The 22,046-nt window shown below is 46.8% G+C and overlaps 1 protein-coding gene across 4 annotated transcripts in view; it reads left to right on the forward strand.

Annotated features, from left to right (window-relative positions):
• Positions 1-20,779, forward strand: part of TMEM40 (transmembrane protein 40) — a 29,945-nt gene extending 9,166 nt beyond the window's left edge. For 2 of the 4 annotated variants that reach the window (XM_024756462.1, XM_024756463.1), the window contains exons 2-11: positions 5,345-5,416; positions 6,085-6,186; positions 11,845-11,898; positions 14,183-14,218; positions 14,591-14,623; positions 15,013-15,060; positions 19,068-19,139; positions 19,222-19,296; positions 19,797-19,859; positions 20,623-20,779. In XM_024756462.1, coding sequence (XP_024612230.1) covers positions 5,353-5,416; positions 6,085-6,186; positions 11,845-11,898; positions 14,183-14,218; positions 14,591-14,623; positions 15,013-15,060; positions 19,068-19,139; positions 19,222-19,296; positions 19,797-19,859; positions 20,623-20,642 — 567 coding nt within the window. In that variant the 5' untranslated portion in view covers positions 5,345-5,352 and the 3' untranslated portion in view covers positions 20,643-20,779. Of the gene's footprint in view, positions 1-5,344; positions 5,417-5,457; positions 5,527-6,084; positions 6,187-11,844; positions 11,899-14,182; positions 14,219-14,590; positions 14,624-15,012; positions 15,061-19,067; positions 19,140-19,221; positions 19,297-19,796; positions 19,860-20,622 lie in introns of those variants that run through there. The other 2 variants (XM_024756465.1, XM_024756466.1) reach the window with 2 other exon arrangements.
• Positions 20,780-22,046: the final 1,267 nt, after the last annotated feature.

The raw sequence follows: 22,046 nt of genomic DNA on the forward strand, positions 1-22,046 counted from the left end.
CTTTGAACCTCAGTTTCTTTTTGTGTAAAATAAGACTTGCAAGGGTGAAATAAGATCACGGGGATTGCGCCATGTGCTCTTTCCTCTCTCTGCTTTCTTCTGTCTTCACTTCTCCTGTCTCAATTCCGAGTTCCATCTTGGCTCAAAGGCGGTCACATGCTGTGAACTTGAACTTTCAGAAGCCTCTCACGGCAATCCCTCTGCCTGATGTCCCACCACTAGTGTGCTGTCCTTTTGTCTTAAGCATTGCCCTACACACTGATCTTAGAGTTTTAAATTTTTACATTTCTGTTTATCCTTTCTTACAGCAGAAATATGGGTGGAGGAGGATGAGGCAAGGACATTAAAAGGAGAAACAGGGCTACCTCAGGTCCTGCCTCCATGATAGTTCTATTTCCCCTCCTGATGGATCAGTGTGCTGAAAAACTGCCCGAGGAGGTTCCCTGGGCTCTGGGGACACTTGCTCAGGGCTCCAGAACTAAATAGAAGCCAAGTCAGCATCATTTGCATAACACTCGATGACTTAGTGGCTTCTTTCCTGGTGCTAATGACAGAGGCCTGGGAAGAGGTGCCAGCATCAACAAGGGCTGAGCGACTACCCTTGCTCAACCACTTACTAGCTCTCTGGCCCTGGGCAAGTTACCTTGCCTCTCTGTGCCTCAATGTTCTTACCTATAAAATGAGCACAACCACAGTGAGCCCTGATAGAGTTGTGGTGAGGCATATGTGAGGCACGTGTGTCATGTGCTCAGACCCTTGCCTGGTAGATAGGAAGCACTTATTTGTTATTGTCTTCATCATCCTCAGTATCATCTTTTTTGCTTTCTGCTGGGCCCTGTGCAGGGCACAGGTGACACAGAGATGAATCAGCCATGGTCCCTACCCTGCCTGGTTAGTGATCTAGTGGAAGAGACTCACCCTGGGTGTGTCAGACCCTCTGCCGGGCCCTGACTGGAGATCTGAAGGTGAACAAGGAACAGTGGCCCCGGCAGTTGTGCAACAAGCCTCCTCCCTCAAGAAGGAAGAGTCTGAAACAAGGCACAGCTGATGAAGGCTCAGGAGAGCAATGTGCCCTCTGGGCCTCCCCCAAATCCCATCCTTCTTTGGAGTTTCTTCGTGCCACCTGTCTCCCATGTGGGCCAAGGCCCCTCACCTCTGTGCCTTTGCACATGGCTCCTCTGGCCCTTCCAAACTCACCCGCAGCGTTCCCTCCTTCTGGAACTTTCCCTGACTGACCCTGGTCTGATTTGGCCCCTTGGCTCCCATGGGACTACCCCCTGGGTCTACTGTGAAATTCCTTGAGGACAGGGCTGCAAATTGTTCACCACAGTATCCCCAGTGCTAGCACACAGTAGGTGCTCAATTAATGTATGAAGGTAGGGGAGGGAAGGTGTATCAGTCAGAATTGTGTTCAGCTACAAATGCCGAGAATCCTGACTATAGAGGTTTAAACAAAATGGGGTTTATTTTTCTTAAATAACAAGAAAGCAGGCAGCTGCTGTCAAGGGCTCATCAGCTCAGTGACCCTGCATTTGCTTTGGCTTTTCCTCATGGTCACAAGATGGCCACTGTAGCTCCTGCCATCACACTCATGTTCAAGAAAGAAAGGAGAGGCAAGACACAGCACCAACACTGTTGGCCTCTTTGCTCAGGAGAAGCAAAACTCCTTCCCAGAACCCCATCAGGCTTCTCACTTCTTTTTGGCCAAAACTGAATCACATGGCCACTCCTAGCTGGGAAAACAAGTATCTACTTGATATGGAAGAACAAAATTCAGTTTTGCTCGCAAGAAAGAAGTCCAGGGGTGATGGAGGGGGGAGAAGGAATAAGGGAGTGGGGGTAAGGAGGGTGGGTACTGGTTAGACAACCAGCAGAGGGCTTCATGAAAGAGGTGGTATTTGCGCAGTGCCTGGAAAGTCAGATACAATTTTGGTAACTAGGAAGAATGGCATGGGTGGAAGTCTGGAGGCTTGAAAATGCTGAGTGTCACCAGGGGCTGCCACGTGACCGAGACAGCTAGAGCAGGAAAGAGGTAGGATGAGCTTGGCGAACTGTCGGTGTATTTGCTGTCAGCCAGCAGCTCTCTTGCCCCCATACAGCTCTAAGTCTCTTCCTCCACTCCACCTGAAATTGCACCATGAGAGATGATCTCAGCCAGTGAGACATACTGGACACCTGCTATGAACAAAGAGTCCTTTTCAAAATATAAATATGCCCTGAAGGCTTGTGGTCATCAGTCATTCATACCTGGATATCGATTCATTTTATTGGCTACTGACCTCCTAATGCTTAGCTGAATTCTGCCCCGAGAAATAGGAATTTTTATTCTAGAAAGGGGTAATGGAGCCTGGGCCCTAGGAGATGGGAGATGGGTGGGGCTGGGTCTGGACCCCGAATGTCCGGGGGTCATAGGAGGTCTGTAGAAGAGGGAACTCACACTCACCAAGCCCTCCTATGGGCAGGCACTGGCCATCTTTCTTCTCTAAGGTGCTGCCATCGCCAGTTCACAATTGAGGTAACTAGAGCTTGGAGAGGGAGCCTGTCCTGCCAAGGTCATCTCGTGCACAGGTGACTGAAGTGGGGTTGGACCCTGGTCAGTCTCACCCCAAAGCACATGCTGTCTTGTTGCCGCGCCCCGTCATAATAATGATCATCATCTCAGCTGGCATTTGTTCAGCCCTTGCTCTATACCAGGCATTGTTCTGAGTGCTTTATGGATTTTAAGTCATGCCATTTTCACAACAATACTATGAGGTAAACACTATCATTGTCCCCATTTTACAGACGGGAAACCTGAGGCACATAAGAGGTTAAGTGACTGGCCCAGAATCCCACAGCTAGAAGTGTCAGATCAGATTCACAGCCAGGCAATCCAGCTCTGAGGCACGGGGAAGGATGCTGCCTTGTCAAGGTCTTGTGGTGGATTAAGAGTAGATTCTCTACTAAAAACAAACAAAACCCCCGCAAAGTCTTAGATACAGAGAAGAGATGGGTGGTTGCCAGAGATGGGGGGTTGGGGGTGGGCGAAATAGGTGAAGGGGGTCAAAAGGTACAAACTTCTAGTTACACAATAAAAAAGTCCTGGGCATGTAATGTATGGCATGGTGACCATAGTTCATAATACTGTACTGCATATTTCAAAGTTGCTAAGAGAACAGACCTTAAAAGTTGTCATCACAAGAAAAAAAATTGTGTTAACGATGTATGGTGACAGATGCTAACGAGACTACTGTGGTGATCATTTTGCAACATATACAAATATCGAATCATCATGTTGTACCCTTGAAACTAATATAATGTTATATGAGCATTATACCTCAATAAAAATGTTTAATTAAATTAAACTTTTAAAAAAAGAGTAGGTTCTCTGGGCCAGTGGTTCCCAAGTAGGGGTGATTTTTGCCCCCAGGAGACATTTGGAAATGTCTGGTGACATTTTTGATTGTCACAACAACTGGGTGGGGTGTTACCTGCATCCAGTGGGGAGGCCGCTGAACACCTTACAATGCACACACCGGCAAAGGATCATTGGTCCCAAACGTGGGGAGCGTTGAGGTTGGGAACCAAGGTCTAAACTTGTTAGAGAGGAGTGAATCTACCTCCTCTTGAAGTTAAGGCCTTAGTCTCAGAGCTGGGAGAAGAAATGGCAGGGGGGTGCTTCAGAACAATGCCTGCAACAGCGTGGCTGAGATGCTGTAACAGAGACCGAATCCCTGGGATTACATAAGCGAGAAGCTCATTTCCTGTGCACATAAATGACCAGAGACAGGTCCATGTGCACAGACGGCTTTGTGCGTGAGGCCTTTTAGGGCCCAGGTTCCTTTGCCTTGTTTCTCAGGGATTCCCTGGGGTGTTGGCTCAGTTTGCGTGATTGAAGTTATTCTCCACCCCATGTCTGCATTCCAGCATACAAAAAGCAGGAGAGAGAAGGTAGAAGGCACAGAAGTTTATAAGCCCAGAGCTGGGAATCGGTTGTTAAACACAACCATTTTTAAATTAAATTCTATAAATGTATAAATAACTAATTTATGTTAAAAAAAGTTTAATAAGTACTCAAAATGTATCACTTCCTAATAATTTTGCCACATTCTGCCCATTACCTAGGCCCTTGAGATTTTGACATCTGTTTTATCTGTATTGTGGAATCACTGCGTAATGCTGTGTTCCACTGCCCATGCCTTCCCAACTTTTTTTTTTTTGGCGGTACGCGGGCCTCTCACCGTTGTGGCCTCTCCCGTCGCGGAGCACAGTGAAGTCAAGTGAAACAATCTTTGGGGAAGTTTTGTTGTCTAGAAACTACAATTCAGGTGTGAAGTAATTAATTCCAATTCCTAACAGACTGGTTTGTGATCAGGCTCAGATGGAATTACAGACACATAAGCCCTTTGTAAAACTGTTAAGTACTGTACTGATATAAGGTGGTATATTACATTTTTAAGTAATGAAAAATTATTGGTTATTTTATTGTAACAAAAGAAATACTGACATAGAAAACAAACTTAACAGTTACCAAAGGGGAAATGGGGGGAGAGAGAAATTAGGAGTATGGGATTAACAGATGCACACCACCATATATAAAATAGATAAATAACAAGGATTTACTGTATAGCACAGAGAACTATACTCAATATCTTGTAATAAACTATAGTGGAAAAAGAAAAAACAAGGAAAAGAAAAAAGCAATACTGCTAAAAATTTAGAAAAGGCAAAGTAAAAATACCCATAATGCTACCACTCAGAGATCTAACTACTATTTATATTTTGTTATAGCTCCAACAATTATTAACTCGTGGTCGTGTTTGTTATATTTGGACCCCCACCTACGCCCTCCAACTCCCTTATTCAAATAATCAGATTATTTTGAAGCATGTCCTAGACATCATATAATTTCATCATAAACATTGCAGTATTTATCTCTAAATGTAAGAATACTTTAAATAAATATAACTTCAATATAAATATCACACCTAAAAAAATAAATTCTCTAATGGAGGATGTTGATAACAGGGGAGGCTATGCACGTTTAGGAGCAGGGGATATATGGGCAACCTTTGTACCTTCCACTCAATTTTTTTTTTTTTTTTTTTTTTTACCTTCCACTCAGTCTTGCTGTGAACCTAGAACTGCTGTAAAAACTAAAGTCTCTTTTTTAAAAAATAAGCTCTTAATAGTATCAAAAGGTGATCATTATTCAAATTTCCCTAATTGTGTATTTCTTTTTTCATAAATTGTTCTTGTACCTTTGAATATTGGATGTTTATATTTTTCTTATTTATTTGCCAAGCTCTTTATATATTAAACATATTAACTAAGGTAATATTAATTACTATTGTTATTCCAACAGGGGAGGCCATGGAGACTTCAGGATCACTTCAGGACCACAGTCGAGTCCACGGAGAATCAGAAGATCTAGACCGTATGTTTGCTCTCTCTGACCCTCTGGGCAAAGCCGCATGGGAGGTGAAGTCCAGCAGTAGGTGGAACAGAAGACCCTGCTCAGCTCATGCGGCACAATGAATGGCCCAAGTTACGGTCAAAACCTCTAGAGAAGTAGTGACTTTACACACATGCACATGTGTGTGCTTGGTCCAGTCTGTCCCCCAGTACTCTCTAGCTGTGTGGACCCTCAGTTGCTCCCCAAATCTCAGAGGCTCTGGGGGCTTGGACTTGCACTAGGGAGTGTCCTCAGAAGGTGGGAAGCGTCCTGCATGGCCCCAGAATGGGGAATGTGAAGGTTTAGGGCTTGATCGTATCCCACCTGCCCTGTAATTTACAGAGAATTTTAAATTGGCAACTGCTCTACACAGTGTAGTGGTCTCTTGGGAAGGATGGAGGGCTTAGAAGCCCCTCTCTGGGCTCCACATTCAGAGAAAAGTCTGCCTTTGGCCTTCCTAGAGCCTCTAGGGCCTCTGAGATCCCTGGTCTCCTGTACCTCCCATTGGCCCTAGGGGTTTGGGAAGAGTGTCCCAGTGAATCCAGTCACTCCTGGCTCCCCACATCCAAGTAGACCCCTGGGGAGGCCTGGGTGGTCTCTGGGGTGGGAAGGGCAGGAAACACTCATCCTTGCCTGTGTGTGCCTCCCAGATGGAGAGACGGATTTCCACAAGCAAGACGAGGAGGCTGAGCTCTATTCTCAAGACCAAGATGAGAGAGGCAAGTCTTCCTCCTCTTCATCCTCCTCCTCAGGTAAAGCAATGATTTCATTAAATAAATCTATATTAAAATATTAAAGACAAGCATTTACATGGAAAAACCGATCTCCTGGACTTCCCTGGTGGCGCAGTGTTTAAGAATCTGCCTGCCAAAGCAGGGCACACGGGTTCAAGCCCTGGTCTGGGAAAATCCCACATGCCGTGGAGCAACTAAGCCCGCGAGCTACAACTACTGAGCCCGTGTGCCACAACTACTGAAGCCCACACGCCTAGAGATTGTGCTCCGCAACAAGAGAAGCCACCGCAATGAGAAGCCTGCACACCGCAACGAAGAGTAGACCCCGCTCATCACAGCTAGAGAAAGCCTGCGCACAGCAACAAAAAGCCAACGCAGCCAAAAAAATTTAAAAAAAAGAAAAAAATTAACAAAAAGAGAAAAGAAGAAAAACCAGTCTCCTGAACCTCCCACCTCGGTACTACAGCTCTCTTTTTCCATGTTCCCTTCCAGAGCTTGCCTCTCTGTACATGTAACTTGTACACAGTTATAACTACCATATAGGGACTTCCCTGGTGGTCCAGTGGTTTAGAATCCGTGCTTCCACTGCAGGGGCCACGTGTTTGATGCCTGGTCAGGGAACTAAGATCCCATATGCCACGTAGTGTGGCCAAAAAAAAAGAACCCAAAAAATTACCGTATAGACAATTTTGTCTTTGGTTTACAATTTTTTTTGCTATCTTATCCTAAGCATTTTGCCATGTTATTCCATAATATCTTAGCAGCTATTTTTCATGTTTCCCAAGTAGCCCCTCAAGTGACTGCATCTCATGTAAAGGAACATGTAAGTTTCGTAGGAGCACTTTGGAATCAGGGGCAGTGCATGTGTCCATTCAAGCAGCCTGCAGGTTCATACCCTTTCTTTGCCACTAACTAGCTAAGCGTCCTTGGGTAAATTGCTGAACCCTGTATGCCCTGGAGTCCTCATGCATAAGATGGGGTTGGTAACAAAAGTTATCTCATAGGATACCTGTGAGGATTACATGCTACAGGTGCAAAGGCTTAGCACCTATCAGATAGTAATAGCTCTAAAAGTAACTGCTATTGTTAAGATTTCCCCCCTCCCACCCCAGTTTGTCATGCTCAAGAGCATCCTTGCACAAAAGGCTTTACTTTTTGAATTTTTCATACAAATCAAGTCCTACATATCTACTCCCACAAGCACTTTAATGGGTTTAGAGGGATGAGCATCTCTAATTGGACTTTGATTACAAATTGCCGCATTATTCTCTGAAAAGAAGCAGGATGTCTCTCTACTTTTATTCTTTTAACTCAAAAGGTAAGGCTGAATTTATAGCAGCAGCAACATCACAGCTAGCATTTATTGAGCACTTACTTTGTGCCAGGTAGCGTTCCAAGCACTTTATGTGGAATAACTCAGTTAATACTCAGCAACCCATGAGGAAGGCATTGTTGTTATTCCCATTTTACAGGTGAGGAAACCGAGGCCAGTGAGGTTTAGTTCTAGAAGAGCTTCCAGAGGCAGGAGGGCTACAACACGGGATTCTGTCCCTTTGTTTGTCCTCCCTAGGTGGGAAGGGACGTTCTGTCTTCTGATTCTGACCCTCAGGAGTTGCTGCTCCCCCACAAATGTTCTCCCCCAAGTGTGGCCATAAGTTCCTTCCTTCTGGTCTCCAGAGTACATACACATGGGACTGGACGTAGTTAACAAAACTGAACACTTAAAAGAAAGCAGCAGGAAAATAAACATGGAGTCCTAGAAGCATTGAGACAGACTGACATTCAGGATCCTGGTCTCTGGTCCTACCCTGGTTGGCCTGCTGCTGGAACTCAGACCCTGCCCATTCTTCAGGCTCAGACGGTGACCATTAGTCCTTGGGCCCCAAGCCTGAGTGCCTCCCAGCAGCCCCCCACCTTCCTCCACGTTAGGGCCCTAACTCAGAGTCTAGCATGCAGCACCACTCTCCCTACATAGCTTTTTGTTCTTTTTTTTGTTTTTGTTTTTGTTTTTTGCGGTACGCGGGCCTCTCACCGTTGTGGCCTCTCCCGTTGTGGAGCACAGGCTCCGGATGCGCAGGCTCAGCAGTCGTGGCTCATGGCCCCATCCGCTCCACAGCATGTGTGATCTTTCCGGACTGGGGCACGAACCCGTGTCCCCTGCATCGGCAGGCAGACTCTCAACCACTGCGCCACCAGGGAAGCCCAGCTTTTTGTTCTTAATGTATCCTGTTTGGGTTTTTTAAAATATTTATTTATTTGGTTATGCTGGATCTTAGTTGTGGCTCGCGGGCTCCTTAGTTGAGGCTTGCCGGCTCCTTAGTTGTGGCATGTGAACTCTTAATCACAGCATGCATGTGGGATCTAGTTCCCTGACCAGGGATCGAACCTGGGCACCCCTCATTGGGAGCATGGAGTCCCAACCACTGCGCCACTAGGGAAGTCCCTATCCTGTTATTTTTAAATTCAAACGTTTTTTCATTATGAAAGATTACACATGGGCAAATTGTAGAAAATATGGAACATACAAAGAAGTAGAAAGAAGGAAAAAAATCATCCTTTGCTCTGTTAGATAACCACTAAACACATATTAGTGTATCTCCTTACATTTATTCAATAAATATTTATTGAGCATCAACTATGTGCCAGGCTCAGTGATGGATACTCGGGACACCAGAAACAAACGTGATTCTTTCTGCCAGAGTTAATTTCTTAAACAATTGAATTAGAACACAGAAAAATTATCCTCATTCTTGACAGCATACAATTCTACAATACCTTTTGTTAAAAATTATATATTATGCATAGGGAACTATATTCAGTATCCTGTAATAAACCATAATGGAAAAGGAAAAAAATCAATCCTTGAACAAGTTTTTAAAATTATATCTTATGGGGCTTCCCTGGTGGCACAGTGGTTGAGAGTCCGCCTGCCAATGCAGGGGACGTGGGCTCGTGTCCCGGTCCACATGGAGAAAGCTAAAATAATATTCATGTGAATGTTAATAGAGATTGTCCCTGTTGGATAGAATTTGGAGTAATTTTTGCTTTCTTATTTTCTGTATTGTTTGATATTTTGCAAAATATGATGAAAAAGCCTTTTGGGGGCATTGATATTTGTAAAATACAGAAAAGAAGAAAATAGAAGCCACTCAAAATCCCATCTCTTGAGATAAATACTGCTGTTGTTATCTTGATGTACTTCCTGATACCTCTTTTTCTGTGCCTAGTTGAGATCACATATGCACTGATTGTTTTTTTTTCCCGCACTGATTTTTAAGCACAGTTAACTTGGTTTCCTATAATTAAAAAATTTATCCATGATAGACCAGGAGGTCCCCAAGCCCGCTGAGGAACATCGGGACTGCTGGGGCCCTCTTGGTCATCCTGAGGAAAAGGGAGTCCTCTGGACCTGAAGCCAGAAACTCCTAGGCCTGAATCTCCAGAATGCTGACCAATCCAAGAGTGCCAACAACGCGGTCATTCTTCAAGGCTTTAATCAAACTCCTGCTGCAGGCGGGGCAGCCTTAGGACAGTGATACCCAGGCCTCGTCCTTCAGGAGCTCAAGGTGGTTGGAGGGATGAGCACCACCAGGGACCCTCATGCCCACTGTGTCAAGCACAGACAGTTGATGCTATAGAAACCGCAGAGGAGGGTGGGCAAGGTGCGTGTGAGCTGGGGCAGCTGGAAAAGCCCTTCTCCAGGAGGTGTGACATCAGCTTAAGCTTCAGGATAAGGGAGCAAGTGGGAAGGGCATTCCAGGTGGGAGACAGAGCACGAGCAAACCCAGAGTCAGCGTGGCGGTGGTGGCATCACAGGTGATGCAGCCCCCACACTGGGCAGGAGGGAAAGCACCTCAGTAACACAATACTTCACAGGACCTTGTCTCATCTTAGTGAAAGCCGTATTGAACATAGTAAGTGATTTGTCTGAGGTCACACAGAAAGTTCATGGCAGTTCCTGTCCCCTAACCCTCAAAGCAGAATTCTTCCCCCAGACCACACGCCTCACATAAACTAAATTTTGAGAACCGACACCAGAATGAGGTATTCCAGGCTCGATCCAGGCTGAGGTTCTCCCACAGCTTGTGTTTGTTCCCTGCAAAGAGCAGCAATGAGGACTAGCGCCCCTGAGTAACTGGAAGACGTTGGCAGAGACGGGGGCTGGTCTCCCCCGCAGGGGCAGCTCACCCAGTAGGCAGTAGGCCTCGCCATTTCTCCTTTGCCCACTTGGCTGATGGTTGAATTTCTCAGTGGGCCTGAGCATGTCCGTGTGAAGATTTTTTTTTAAAATAAATAAATACATCTATTTATTTATTTATTTATTTTTGGCTGCGTTGGGTCTTCGTTGCTGCGCTCGGGCTTTCCCTAGTTGTGGCGAGCGAGGGCTACTCTTCATTGCCGTGCACGGGCTCTAGGTGTGAGGGCTTCAGTAGTTGTGGCACACGCGCTCAATAGTTGTGGCTCACAGGCTCTAGAGCACAGACTCAGTAGTTGTGGCGCATGGGCTTAGTTGCTGTGTGGCATGTGAGATCTTCCTGGACCAGGGCTTGAACCCGTGTCCCCTGCATTGGCAGGCAGATTCTTAACCACTGCACCACCAGGGAAGTCCCCGGTGTGAAAATTTGTTCCTTGCAGTGTTATTTATAGTAGGGCAACAATAGAAACAACCTAACGTCCAACAACAGCAACATAGAGCAGTGATGCTACACCCTGTCCTGGTCAGAGCTCTGGTCTTCATACATCTCTAAAGTGAAAAAGAGAAATTCAAATCATAGAATTCATTTGATCTCATATACACTTTGTAAAAATTCACACATACATGATTGTAAACAAGACTGGAAGGAAGAATATCAAAATGTTAATAGTGGTTATCTCTGGATGGTTAAATTATGGGTGATTTTCATTTTCTTGTTTTTTTTGAATTGACTTATACCATAGATATTTTACAATAATCTTTTTTATCTTTATAACCAGAAGAATATAATTTTGTTTTTTTAAAAAAAAACTTTAATAAATGTTAGCCTAAATTGATTGTGGGAAGAAAAGAACTTGGGGGAAAGAGCCTGGATTAATGCCTAGTACAGATCCTGGCACACTTAGGTGTTTAATAAATGCTCTCATGACTCTGGAGCTGAGCTCTGGGTTCTATTTTTGGAGATAAAAATGATTAGAGATGCAGGCCTTGGTGACAGACCTGGGTTTGAACCCTGGAATTTCTGCTTCCTGACTGTGTGACTTTCAGCAAATAACTTAACTTTTGTGAGCCTCAGTTTCCTTATCTGTAAAATGGGGAGGGAGAGGCATTAATACCTTCTTCACAGCATTTCCAAGAGGATCAAATGAAATATTAACTATAAATTACTTAGTTCAGTGTTGGTACATAGTAAGTGCTCAAAAAATGGCAACTCTTATTACTGACTTTGAACGAGGCCCAGGTCCTCTCAGGCCCCCAATTCTTCTTTAGTCAGCGGAACACAGTCACCTCGGGGCGTGTGAGGGGCGTCAGACAGAGCATCAGGAAAGCTCTTGTACAGCTGTCTTGCCTCTTGAAGAGCGCCCACCTCACCCCCAGCGCAAAGACTGTTACTTTTTAAGGCTTCCGACACCAGGAGAGAGAAGCCACTCTGGGATGCTGTAACTGGGGGGAGCTGACTAACAGGCTTTGTCTACACCCAGGTGCTGAGCATGGGGAGCCTGACGTTTTGAAGGATGAGCTTCAACTCTATGAAGGTGATTGTCTGTCCAGTGGCTTTGGGGGAAACAGAATTAAACAAAGGACATGAAGGCTTAGGGCTTTGTTGGGAGGAAACAAGGTGATGAGGGTGTTTCATGAGCTCAAAGTCCTGGGCAGATATAGGAGATGTGGCAAGGTGAGTGGTTATAACATGGGCAGATGGAGGTGGGGGCAGGCATTTTCTGCCACAGTCAGACTGTCCTGGAATCTCTTCTGATCTATAACCCTGACTTGCAGGTTGACTGTGACCAGTCACCCAACCTTTCTGGGCCTCTGCTTTCCAACCAGCAAGATGGAACTTAATCAGTACCCTCTCTCTTGGAATACTGGGTTGTTTAAGCATGCAAGGGAAAATTAAGGACCCGATTTCTACAAAACTCAAATTACGGAGTAATTGTCTCTAAGCATCATGATTTTTACAGCGAGCAGATATAAATATTATGGCACTTTGCTTGGTAGCACTTTGATGAGATGGAGGAGTTTGTAGGAATGAACCAGTTTGCCAAAAAGCCTCATAAATGAACACTGCCAGATAAGAAAACCTGTTTAACTTTGTTTAATCCAACATTTACATAATCCGCTTAGTCTCCTAATGCCAGATAATAACCCAAGAAATACAACGGGAAACACAAATACATTCAAAGAAATGGAAATGAAATACCTTAATATTCTGCATCAAGGTATTACCAGTGGCTGCCACTGGGTGGCAGCATTGTGAGTAATCTCCATACTATTTTCTTTCATCTGAATTTTCTGATTTTCTTTTTCTTTTTTTTTAAACAAAAACAGGTACTATCTAATTTTTTAAAATGTTGTTAATTAAGTAGTATAAGAAAGTTTTCACTGAGTGTAAAATGAGAGAGAAACTGTTACATATACATACATTTTTAATGTTTTTTTCTCATCAAAAAGTAAGTCATGTTCACTGTAGAAAACGTAGATATTGTCACGTATTTGTGAATTAGTTCCCCCAAGTAATGAATTCCCCGCCCCACCTCCCCCCTCCCGAGACACCAGAGGTATTTGGTAATTACACGGCCGGAGTCTCATTTCATGCCGTTCTTGGTTTGCCTTCTGTACCCTTGGTGCTGGCCTCTCTGGTCACTCGCAGACACTGGCTCCTGTTTGCACATTAGCCTAAAGACAGTTCAGCATACTGAGTGTTTATTGCCATGAGCTGAGTGCCCCCTTCAGGTGTTTGTGTCCTGGGGCTGATCTGGAGGGCGGAAGTGTACAGAGTGGGAACTCCTGCCTCCCCTTGAGGGGAAGAAGGTGACAGGCTAGGAGAGAAGTCACTGGGAATAGAGTAGACGCCAAGAACCAGAGGGTGGGGACTTCCCTGGTGGTTCAGTGGGAAACACTCCGCGTTCCCAATGCAGGGGGCCCGGGTTCGATCCCTGGTTGGAGAACTAGATCCCTTATGTATGCCACAGCTAAGAGTCTGCATGCCACAACTAAAGTTCCTGCGTGCCACAACTAAGACCCAGCGCAGCCTAAGTAAATAAATATTTAAAAAAAAAAACTAGAGTGTGAATGAGGTGGGAGGGCCACCCAGGCCAGATTAAAGGGAAGGCTGCACCTCAGGGCAGGTATAGGGCTCGATTCACCCTAGGCAGCCCAGACAGGAGCTCCACACTGGGGTCAGGAGCCAGGGCCCCCATGGTACAACCCAGCTTGGCTTCCACAAGCTCAGGGCCTGGTGGGGCTGGAGCCACGTGGCGAAGTGTCCTCACCTGCATCTGGATAGGAATAAACAGGCACAGATTGCGAACTGGTGGCCTGTGTGTACAGATGTATATTATCTGGCCCACAGAGTATCTTTATTATTATTACTGTTCTTAATATATTTCATCACGTCTACAACTAACAGTTTTTCACATCTGGAGATCTGTGAAATCAGGGTGCCTCTTAAAATCACTGGCAACTTGCAGTTATAATTGGCAGTAGTTTTCCTTCCATAAAATGACGTCATTCTCACAAACCGTGATATCTTTGCTTCGATGGAATATGAATTGCCAGCTTTTTTTTATAGTCAAGAAGTTTATATAAAAACCTGGATTTCTGGCTTCTCGTGGGAAATTAGAAGACCTGTAACATGGGGCAGGCATTGCTGCGGCAGCTTTCGGGGACTGTGGGGTGGTGCCTGCCCCTTTAGATGAAAGAGGAACCCTCCAGTTTGCTCCAGTGCCCCCTGCAGATCAATGGGAAGTCTCTCTGCAGTGTAACTTCTCCCCACCCAGAGGATATGAATATGCAGTCACTGATTTCCCTTCTGTGCAGGTGCCCCCGGGGAGGTGGTAACATCTGAGGAATCAGGTGAGTGTCTTTTAGGGGAGAGGGGTCGTTGGTACTGGTGTTGAACGAGGTCTGGGCACCGTCTTTCCCCCAAAAGAGGCAGGTGCTATCAGGTGCATGGCTGTGAGAGATGGGACTCCAAGTCTGCTTGGGGCCTGGGGCTCTGACCTGGGCTCAGCAAGCAGGCGGGGCTGGCTGTAGCATGAGACAGGGGGCCAGTGGGGTTAGAAAGGGGGTCCAGGCAAGAACAAAGGGGTTATTAATAACAATCTATAGATAGAAAGATCCCCTGGGGGCTGGAGAATTCAACAGGGGCGTTTTCAGAAGTCACCTGTGGCACTCGTTAAGGCCCCAAGCTGGCCTGGGCACTAATGTTGAGTTTCTAATTTCCAGGACTCCGAAGGAGAGGCTCTAATCCAGAGAGTGGTAAATATGCAAGCTCCAAGAGGGGAGTGGGAGGCGGCCTGGATTCCAGGGGCTGGGACAGAACCACAGGCAGCCTGGGGGGGGAGGGAGATCAGTCCCAGCAGCAATGCCGTCACCAGCCAGAGTGTCACTGTGATCCAGGAAAGGGGCCTCCGGGCTCAGGGGACATGGAACAGAACAGACACATGCCTGTGGAGGAGGAGGGCATCAGTGGAGGTCCAAGGACAGCCACCCCACCTTCAAGCTTTGCCCTGACCGGTCCTGCAGTGAGTGCCCTCTGATCCAGGAAATAGAACCTGGGAGAGCCATTCTCAGTGAGGCAGGGGAGCGAGAATCCCACCAGCTATACCGTGTCAGAGTTAAACCCTCGTCTCTCTCTTGTTCCCAAGGAGAAGTGGAGCCCTCTCAGTTAAGAAGACTAAATATAAAGAAGGATGGTAAGGAACTTGGGGTTCCAGGGCTGCTGCTTTTGTCTGGTCCAGATTTCTCTGGGTAGAAAGTCAGCTGGTGGCCTGGAACGACAGTAATCATGGCCCGTCTCTGCTGTGGGCCCTGCGGTTTGCAAAATCCTCAGCTTAGAGTCACCTTGAGAAGGTGGTACGATGTTTCCTGTTTTGCAGATATAGAAACTGAGGCTCAAGGACGGGGAGTGGTCTTACAGCTAGTGAGTGACACGACTTGGGCTTGGATCCTGGTCCTGTGCTCTTTCTGCTGTACGCCAAGTCACTAGCATGATAAACGCCCTCCAGACCTTATGGCCATAATGGGGAGCTGGGAACAGGCTGGGCCGAGGAAGCTGTGAGGTTAGATTAGACAGGACTCTAGGGAAGGAGTGATGAGAACCGGAGGGGCTGCCTCGACTCCAGGCCTGGAATCGTGGGGGCTTCAGGGAGGAGGGTAAGGGTGGGAAAGGAGGCCATGTTTTTTGGGGGGGTTTGGGGGGTTCTTTTGGCCACATTGCGAGGCATGTGGAATCTTTTTAGTCCACTGACCAGGGATTGAACTCGGGTCCCAGCAGTGAAAGCCTGGAATCCTAACCACTATGCCACCAGGGAACTCCCGAGACCATAGTTTTTGTTTTGTTTTTTATATATAAATTTATTTATTTATTTTTGGCTGTGTTGGGTATACGTGTGCAGGCTTTCTCTAATTGTGGCGAGAGGGGGCTCCTCTTCGTTGCGGTGCGTGGGCTTCTCATTGCAGTGGCTTCTCTTGTTCCAGGGCACGGGCTCTAGAGTGCAGGCTCAGTAGTTGCGGTGCGCGGGCTTAGCTGCCCTGCGGCATGTGGGATCTTAGTTCCCCGACCAGGGATCGAACCCACGTCCCCTGCATTGGCAGGCGGATTCTTTACCACGGGACCACCAGGGAAGCCCTCTAGAAATATTTTGAGTTGTTCAAAAGCCCGCCTTTAGGGAGTGGGAGACCTGTGTCCGAGCCCCTGGCTCTGCCTCCATCAAGCTACATGAACCGGGACGTGCTGTCGAGCTGTCCCGGGCTATGAAGTGAGCCTCATCCCACTAAAACCGAGATTCCCAAAGCGCAGGCCATGTCCAGGTTGCTTCAGGACATGGCATTATACCCCCAAGTGAGAAGGTGACTGCCCTTTCCCCTCTCTTTCTCTGCTTGGAGCCCCTGGGCCTTTAGCGCCACCCTGACCCTTGCTCCGGACACAGAGATCAGGACTGTGCGCAGAGCCATCTGCAGGCAGCGGCGGGCAGACCTTCACCGTCTTGCTTTATGGGCCTTGTGTTTGTTCTTAAGACATGGGATCCTAGTTTTCCACTTAGTGTTGTGACATGAAGTTTCCTTTTCAAGTAAATCTATTTAAGGAAAAATAAGAATCTGCTTAAAGAAAAACTTTAAGTAAATAGTACAGGTGGTCCTTGGGTAGCAAGAAATCGTGAAGGTCATAAGCAGTGCTACGTAGAAAGGGCAAAACCCACAAAGGTGGTGTGTGGATGGCTGAAATCAGAAAAAACAGACAAGGGTGATCCCCTAGGTCCCTCTTGGCTCCAATACACCTTGGAGTCCTTATCCAGGCCTGATCTCTTCAGCCCCCAAAACTTCTAGTTCCCTAAAACTTGAAGTTCTCTTCCCAGAAATTCACTTACCCTGCGCTCACCTGGTTGAAGCCTTCACTGTACTGGGTCTGTGCCTTGGTCCCACCTTCTTACCTGTCTCATGGCACGTGAATATGCGCACGCACGCGCGCACGCACACACACACACACGCACACACAAAATCTTCCCTTTCATCCAACTCCTACTGCCTTGGCTATCTTTAAGGCTTACCTCAAACTCTCTTTCTTCCATTAATCCCTGCCCCAGATATGGTGAGTCCTGAATGCTTATGACATCTTACAACTGAATCCAATTCCACAGTGTGGGTACCTTATAATGTATTTACCATTCCCCACTTGATAGATGTTTAGGTTATTTCTAATTTTTTGCTCTTTCAAACTAAGCTGCCCTACCCGTCCAGCCCTCTGTTTGGTCTTACATTTCTCTGCAGTCTCTCTCTTTTTAAAAACACTTGTATTTTCTAAGTATTTACTCATAAGAAAATGGGGGAAAGATCAGGGAGAAATTCTCTGCTAGGAATTCATTTTGCATTCCTGAAGATTTGGGTGAGGAAAGAGTTTTCACCCCCACTCTGTCACATCTCTGAACAGACCTAAGCCTAATGCTTTCTTAGACGTTAAGTCTAGTTCTGCCTGACATCTTTTTTTCCCCTAAAGGACAAATTGATTTCAGAGCCAAGAATGTTCTAGAAATAATCTTTTGATTTTCCCGCCCAAAAAAAAATAACAAAAACAAAACCAGAAATACCCTCCTCACTTCTGTTCACTTGCCTTCCACATGCCGCCTGACAGCAGTGATATGTAGTCTCACTCTGCTTACCATTTACAAAGGACTTTCCCCTCCAAGACCCCCATCCATCCCTCCGTCAGTGGTGTAGAGGTTGCTCTCCTTGATTTATCAATGAGAACGCTGAGGCTCAAGGGAGTCAGGACACTTGTCCAAAGTTCACAGCACATCAATGGCCAAACTGGACTAAAGTAGGACACATTCCCAGCAGCCTTGGCCACTCAGAGAGCCTGCCTCGTTCCAGGGAACCGTCTCTGAATTGTCCTCTCTTTCTTCTTTTAAAAACCTTTTTGGCATCTTCCCTATCACAGCCCTCTGCCTGGGTCAAGGCCCCTGTGTTCTCTCCCCTGATGACTCCCGCAGCGCCTGGCAAAGGGCAGGGGGGCCTCCTTCACAAACCATCCCTGAATTCCTGCCCAGGGCATGGGCACTGCCTCCCAGCTACTTTCTCTACCTCCATTAACTACTAGGAAGAGCCTGCAATGCTGCTTCTGGGCACCAGGCCCACGGAAATGCACGCACAAGGGCACAGACACATTCATGTGCGGTGATGTTTGGTGCAGAAAATCAGTCCCTTCTAGCTTCCTCAGTGGGAGACTAGTTACATAAATTAGGGTAAGTTTATGCCATGGAACACTATGCAGCCATCAGAAAGAACAGGGCAGGGGCTTCCCTGGTGGCGCAGTGGTTAAGAATCCACCTGCCAATGCAGGGGACACAGGTTCGAGCCCGGCCTGGGAAGATCCCACATGGCGCGGAGCAAGTAAGCCCGTGCGCCACAACTACTGAGCCTGCGCTCTAGAGCCCACGAGCCACAACTACTGAGCCCGCACACCTAGAGCCCGTGCTCCACAACAAGAGAAGCCACCGCAATGAGAAGCCCGCACACCATAACGAAGAGTAGCCCCCGCTCGCCACAACTAGAGAAAGCCCACACGCAGCAACGAAGACCCAACGCAGCCAAAAATAAATACATAAATAAATTTATATATATATATAAAAGAACAGGGCAGATCTGTATATGCTCGGAGATAGAAAGGATGGCCCCAATCTATCAAAGAGAGGAAAACAAACCATAGAGCAGCAGGTACACAAACCGATCCTGCTTTTGTTTTTTTTGAATGTGCATGTATATACTTGGAAAAGTTTTGTCAATCACTGCTTGCTTTTAAGGAGTTGGATTAGGAAGGGAGAATGGAGCAATGGGAAACTTTTAAACTAGGCACGTGCATTTTTTACAATTGTATTTAGCATCATTCGACAAATAAGGCGTCGGACACCTCTGCATGCCTGGCGCCGCTTTAGATCATGGGCAAAATCCCCAACCACCATCCTACAGAGTGGGTCAGAGGATAAACACAGCAGTGAAAATCCAGCAAGTTGAGTGGTGATAAGTGTTAGAAAAATAATAAAGTGAGGTGAGGGCTGAAACGGGTGGGGCTTGGGGTGCTGTTTTTGTTGGGCTGGTCAGGAGCAGCTTCTCTGAATAAAGCTCCCTTTGAGCAGAGACAGGAATATTTTAGTTAATTAAAAAGAGAGAAAGAAGCAAACAGTAATCTTCACCTCTGCCTTTACAGATGAGTTTTTCCATTTCGTCCTCCTCTGCTTTGCCATTGGGGCCTTGCTGGTGTGTTATCACTATTATAAAGGTGAGTGTGTGTGGGGGGTGAGAACAGGGGGCAGAGGTCCAGACTTGCAGGATGACCATTCTCTCCCCCGCTGCCCCTGCAGACTGGTTCATGTCCCTTGGGGTCGGGCTGCTCACCTTCGCCTCCTTGGAGACCGTTGGCATCTACTTTGGCCTGGGTAAGACCCTCGCACCCTGTCTCTGGGAGGGCAGCGGCTGGGCTGGCCGCAGGGGCTCGCCAAGGGCTGGAAAGCCACGACCTAAACTTTTTATAAAGATTTCTTTATGCTCGTGTTTGCTTCCTGACCGCTTTCAAGGTCAATGTGAGGTCGTTGGCAAAACCCCATGGAAAAAATGGGCAGCTCCATAAAAATACAACAAAGACAGTTTAAAGTGGCAAACAAACAGAATTAGCCAGATACTGAAAACAAGGCAGTTAATGGAGTGAGGTACTGAATTCTCTGAGCTTCCTGGCATTGTTATTGCTGCTCATGGTTGTTTTTAATAATAAGTACTCAATACCATTATCTAAGCTTAACCTGCAGCCTGAAATTCCACCATCAGAGCTTTGTTTTTATGGGTTAGACCTTTGTTCAAGGGCAGGCAGGGGGAGGTCTGACCCCGATTCCTTCGAGGGGACACAGAGCTCCATCACCTTTTTCTCCTCCGTTCTTGACAGTGTACCGGATCCACAGCGTCCTGCATGGCTTCATTCCCCTCTTTCAGAAGTTTAGGCTGATAGGTAACTTTTACATTCTTCTATGTTCACTTTCTCTCCCTGCCAGGGTCTTCTGTTGCAAATGAGGCTTAGCATACTGGAAAGAGCACAGGGCCTGGAGTCATGGGCTTGGGTTCAAGTCCTGCCTCCTTCAATTTAGCATTTCTGGGGCTCTAGAGCCTCTTTTAGCCTCAGTTTCCTCAACTGGAAAATGGGTGTAATAATACCTACAGCACAAAGGTGTTGTGAAAATCAAGTGAGGAATGGATGTAAAAGTCCTTAAGTCTGAACCATTGTAGGAAAGTGGAGGGGACCTGGGTATTCCTCATTCTCTCATAGAACTTTGCATCTCTCCAAACAGTATCTTTTTTGTGATTTTATTTGCCCAGCTGGGGGTGAGAGGGGGTTTCAGTTATCTTACACTTGGCTGATGAGGAAACTCATTAGTCAGTTACATTCATCAGAGAGGTAGAGTGACTTGCCCAGAATCACACAGCTAGGGTGGCTGGGCAGGCTAAAGAAGATCCCCATCCCCTTTCTTGACCAGCAGCTCTGTGTCTACCATTAAATCACAAAACTGAGAGACCAGGGGCTGTGTGCCTCCGTGTCATGAACTTTTGTCTCCTTTAATCCATCTCATGCATAAAGGGGAAATTTGTTGCAATGGCTGTGGGTCATGACTGCCTTATCCCAGCTATGAGGGGCATTTGGGCATCTGGGGTAATGGTGGGGAGGAGGCCTGACTGCTTTCAGAATCTCATGCCATTCTGTGGGCTTTGCCTTCCAGGCTTCAGGAAGACCGACTGAGGCCAGTGCCAGGTGGGCAGCCAGGCCAGGCCCCGGTGTGACCACCACTGCATCCTTTCAGCCCACGAGGACAGAGCAGCGTCCTGGGAGACACGCTGGTGGGCCAAGCTAGAGCAATAAAGAGAGCGCTTTGCCTTCCATGTGGTCTGAACATTGGCACCAGCTGGGCCAAGGTGTCCCTCAGGCAGTGTTGGCATGCAACCCAGCTGCCAGGATGGCAGGAGAGGGTGGGTGCGGGCCTGTGCCCTTCCCGGGGCCTGGATCAGCGGGAGGATCCTGGGACATCACTCCTCTCAGGAGACAGTGGGAGACCTCTGGGCTCTGCAAGGTGTAATTAGTCGGGGCTTGTGAATTCTTTCAAGTCCCCAGGCCATCCCGGGACAGACAGATGGTCCACTGCCCTGAGGCAGGGAAGTACCACGTCAGGCCCCTGGGGTGAACCCAATACAGGTGAGATTTGGGGGAACTAAATCCACAGCATCCATGTCTTCCTATTACCTAGTGCCAGCCCTGCTGTCCTTGGACTCCATTAAGATTCAAATAAACATTCTCTTCCCTGGACTAAAAAGAGTCAGCTAAATATTCCTTTCAGTTTCTTGAGTGTGAGAATACATTTGAGGTCTTCTTTGACCCCATCTAGTCAGAGGGGGCACCTTGTCCTACTGGACAAAGTGTAAAAGGGAATAAATGCAAAAAGCCCCTCGTTTTAGGTCCAAGACTTCAATTGCAGAGGTTTGGAATAGGAGGCAGGGTTTTGCAAACGTTCTTGTGAAAAAGATCTGGAGCTGTTAGGTATTCTCAGCTCAACAAATACCAAAGAAGTGAGATAAGAGCACAGAAAAATCCATTGCAAACTCGGGTTGTGTTAGTGGAGGTATAGAGTCTAGACTGAAGGAGGTGATAGTAGGTTCTCTCTTGTACACAGCCAGACCACGCCAGTAGAATATGTTCTAGATTCATATATCAAGAGTGACAGTGACAAACTAGAGAATACACGGAAGAAGAAACTAGAGTGGGGATGTAAAGAATAATTGAAGAAGTGACAACTCTTTGACTTGCCGAAGAAAAAAATGGGGACCTTTACTGAGCTCGTGGACTCTGAAAGACACTTTCTCAAGTGTCTGTGATTGTCCAGGTCCGTTATGTGGTTTAATTCTCACAACAGCCTTGAGATGTGTACATCATCCTATCATCCTCCTTTTGCAGATGGAGAAACAGAGACTCGAGGAGTTGTAGTAACTTGTCAAGTTCCCACAGCAAGTCAGTGACAGAGCTGTGAGTGGAACCCAAGCCTGTGTTCTGACAGAGCTTGGCTAGCGCAGTCTCCCACCCCAGGCAGAGCATCCCTGAGGCAGCTGCAGTTTATTCCCAGTATTTCCCAGATTTGGGAGTTCTCAGACTTAC

The sequence above is a fragment of the Neophocaena asiaeorientalis genome, unplaced genomic scaffold, assembly GCF_003031525.2.
Source record: "Neophocaena asiaeorientalis asiaeorientalis breed wild unplaced genomic scaffold, Neophocaena_asiaeorientalis_V1.1 scaffold392, whole genome shotgun sequence".
Lineage (NCBI taxonomy): Eukaryota > Metazoa > Chordata > Mammalia > Artiodactyla > Phocoenidae > Neophocaena > Neophocaena asiaeorientalis.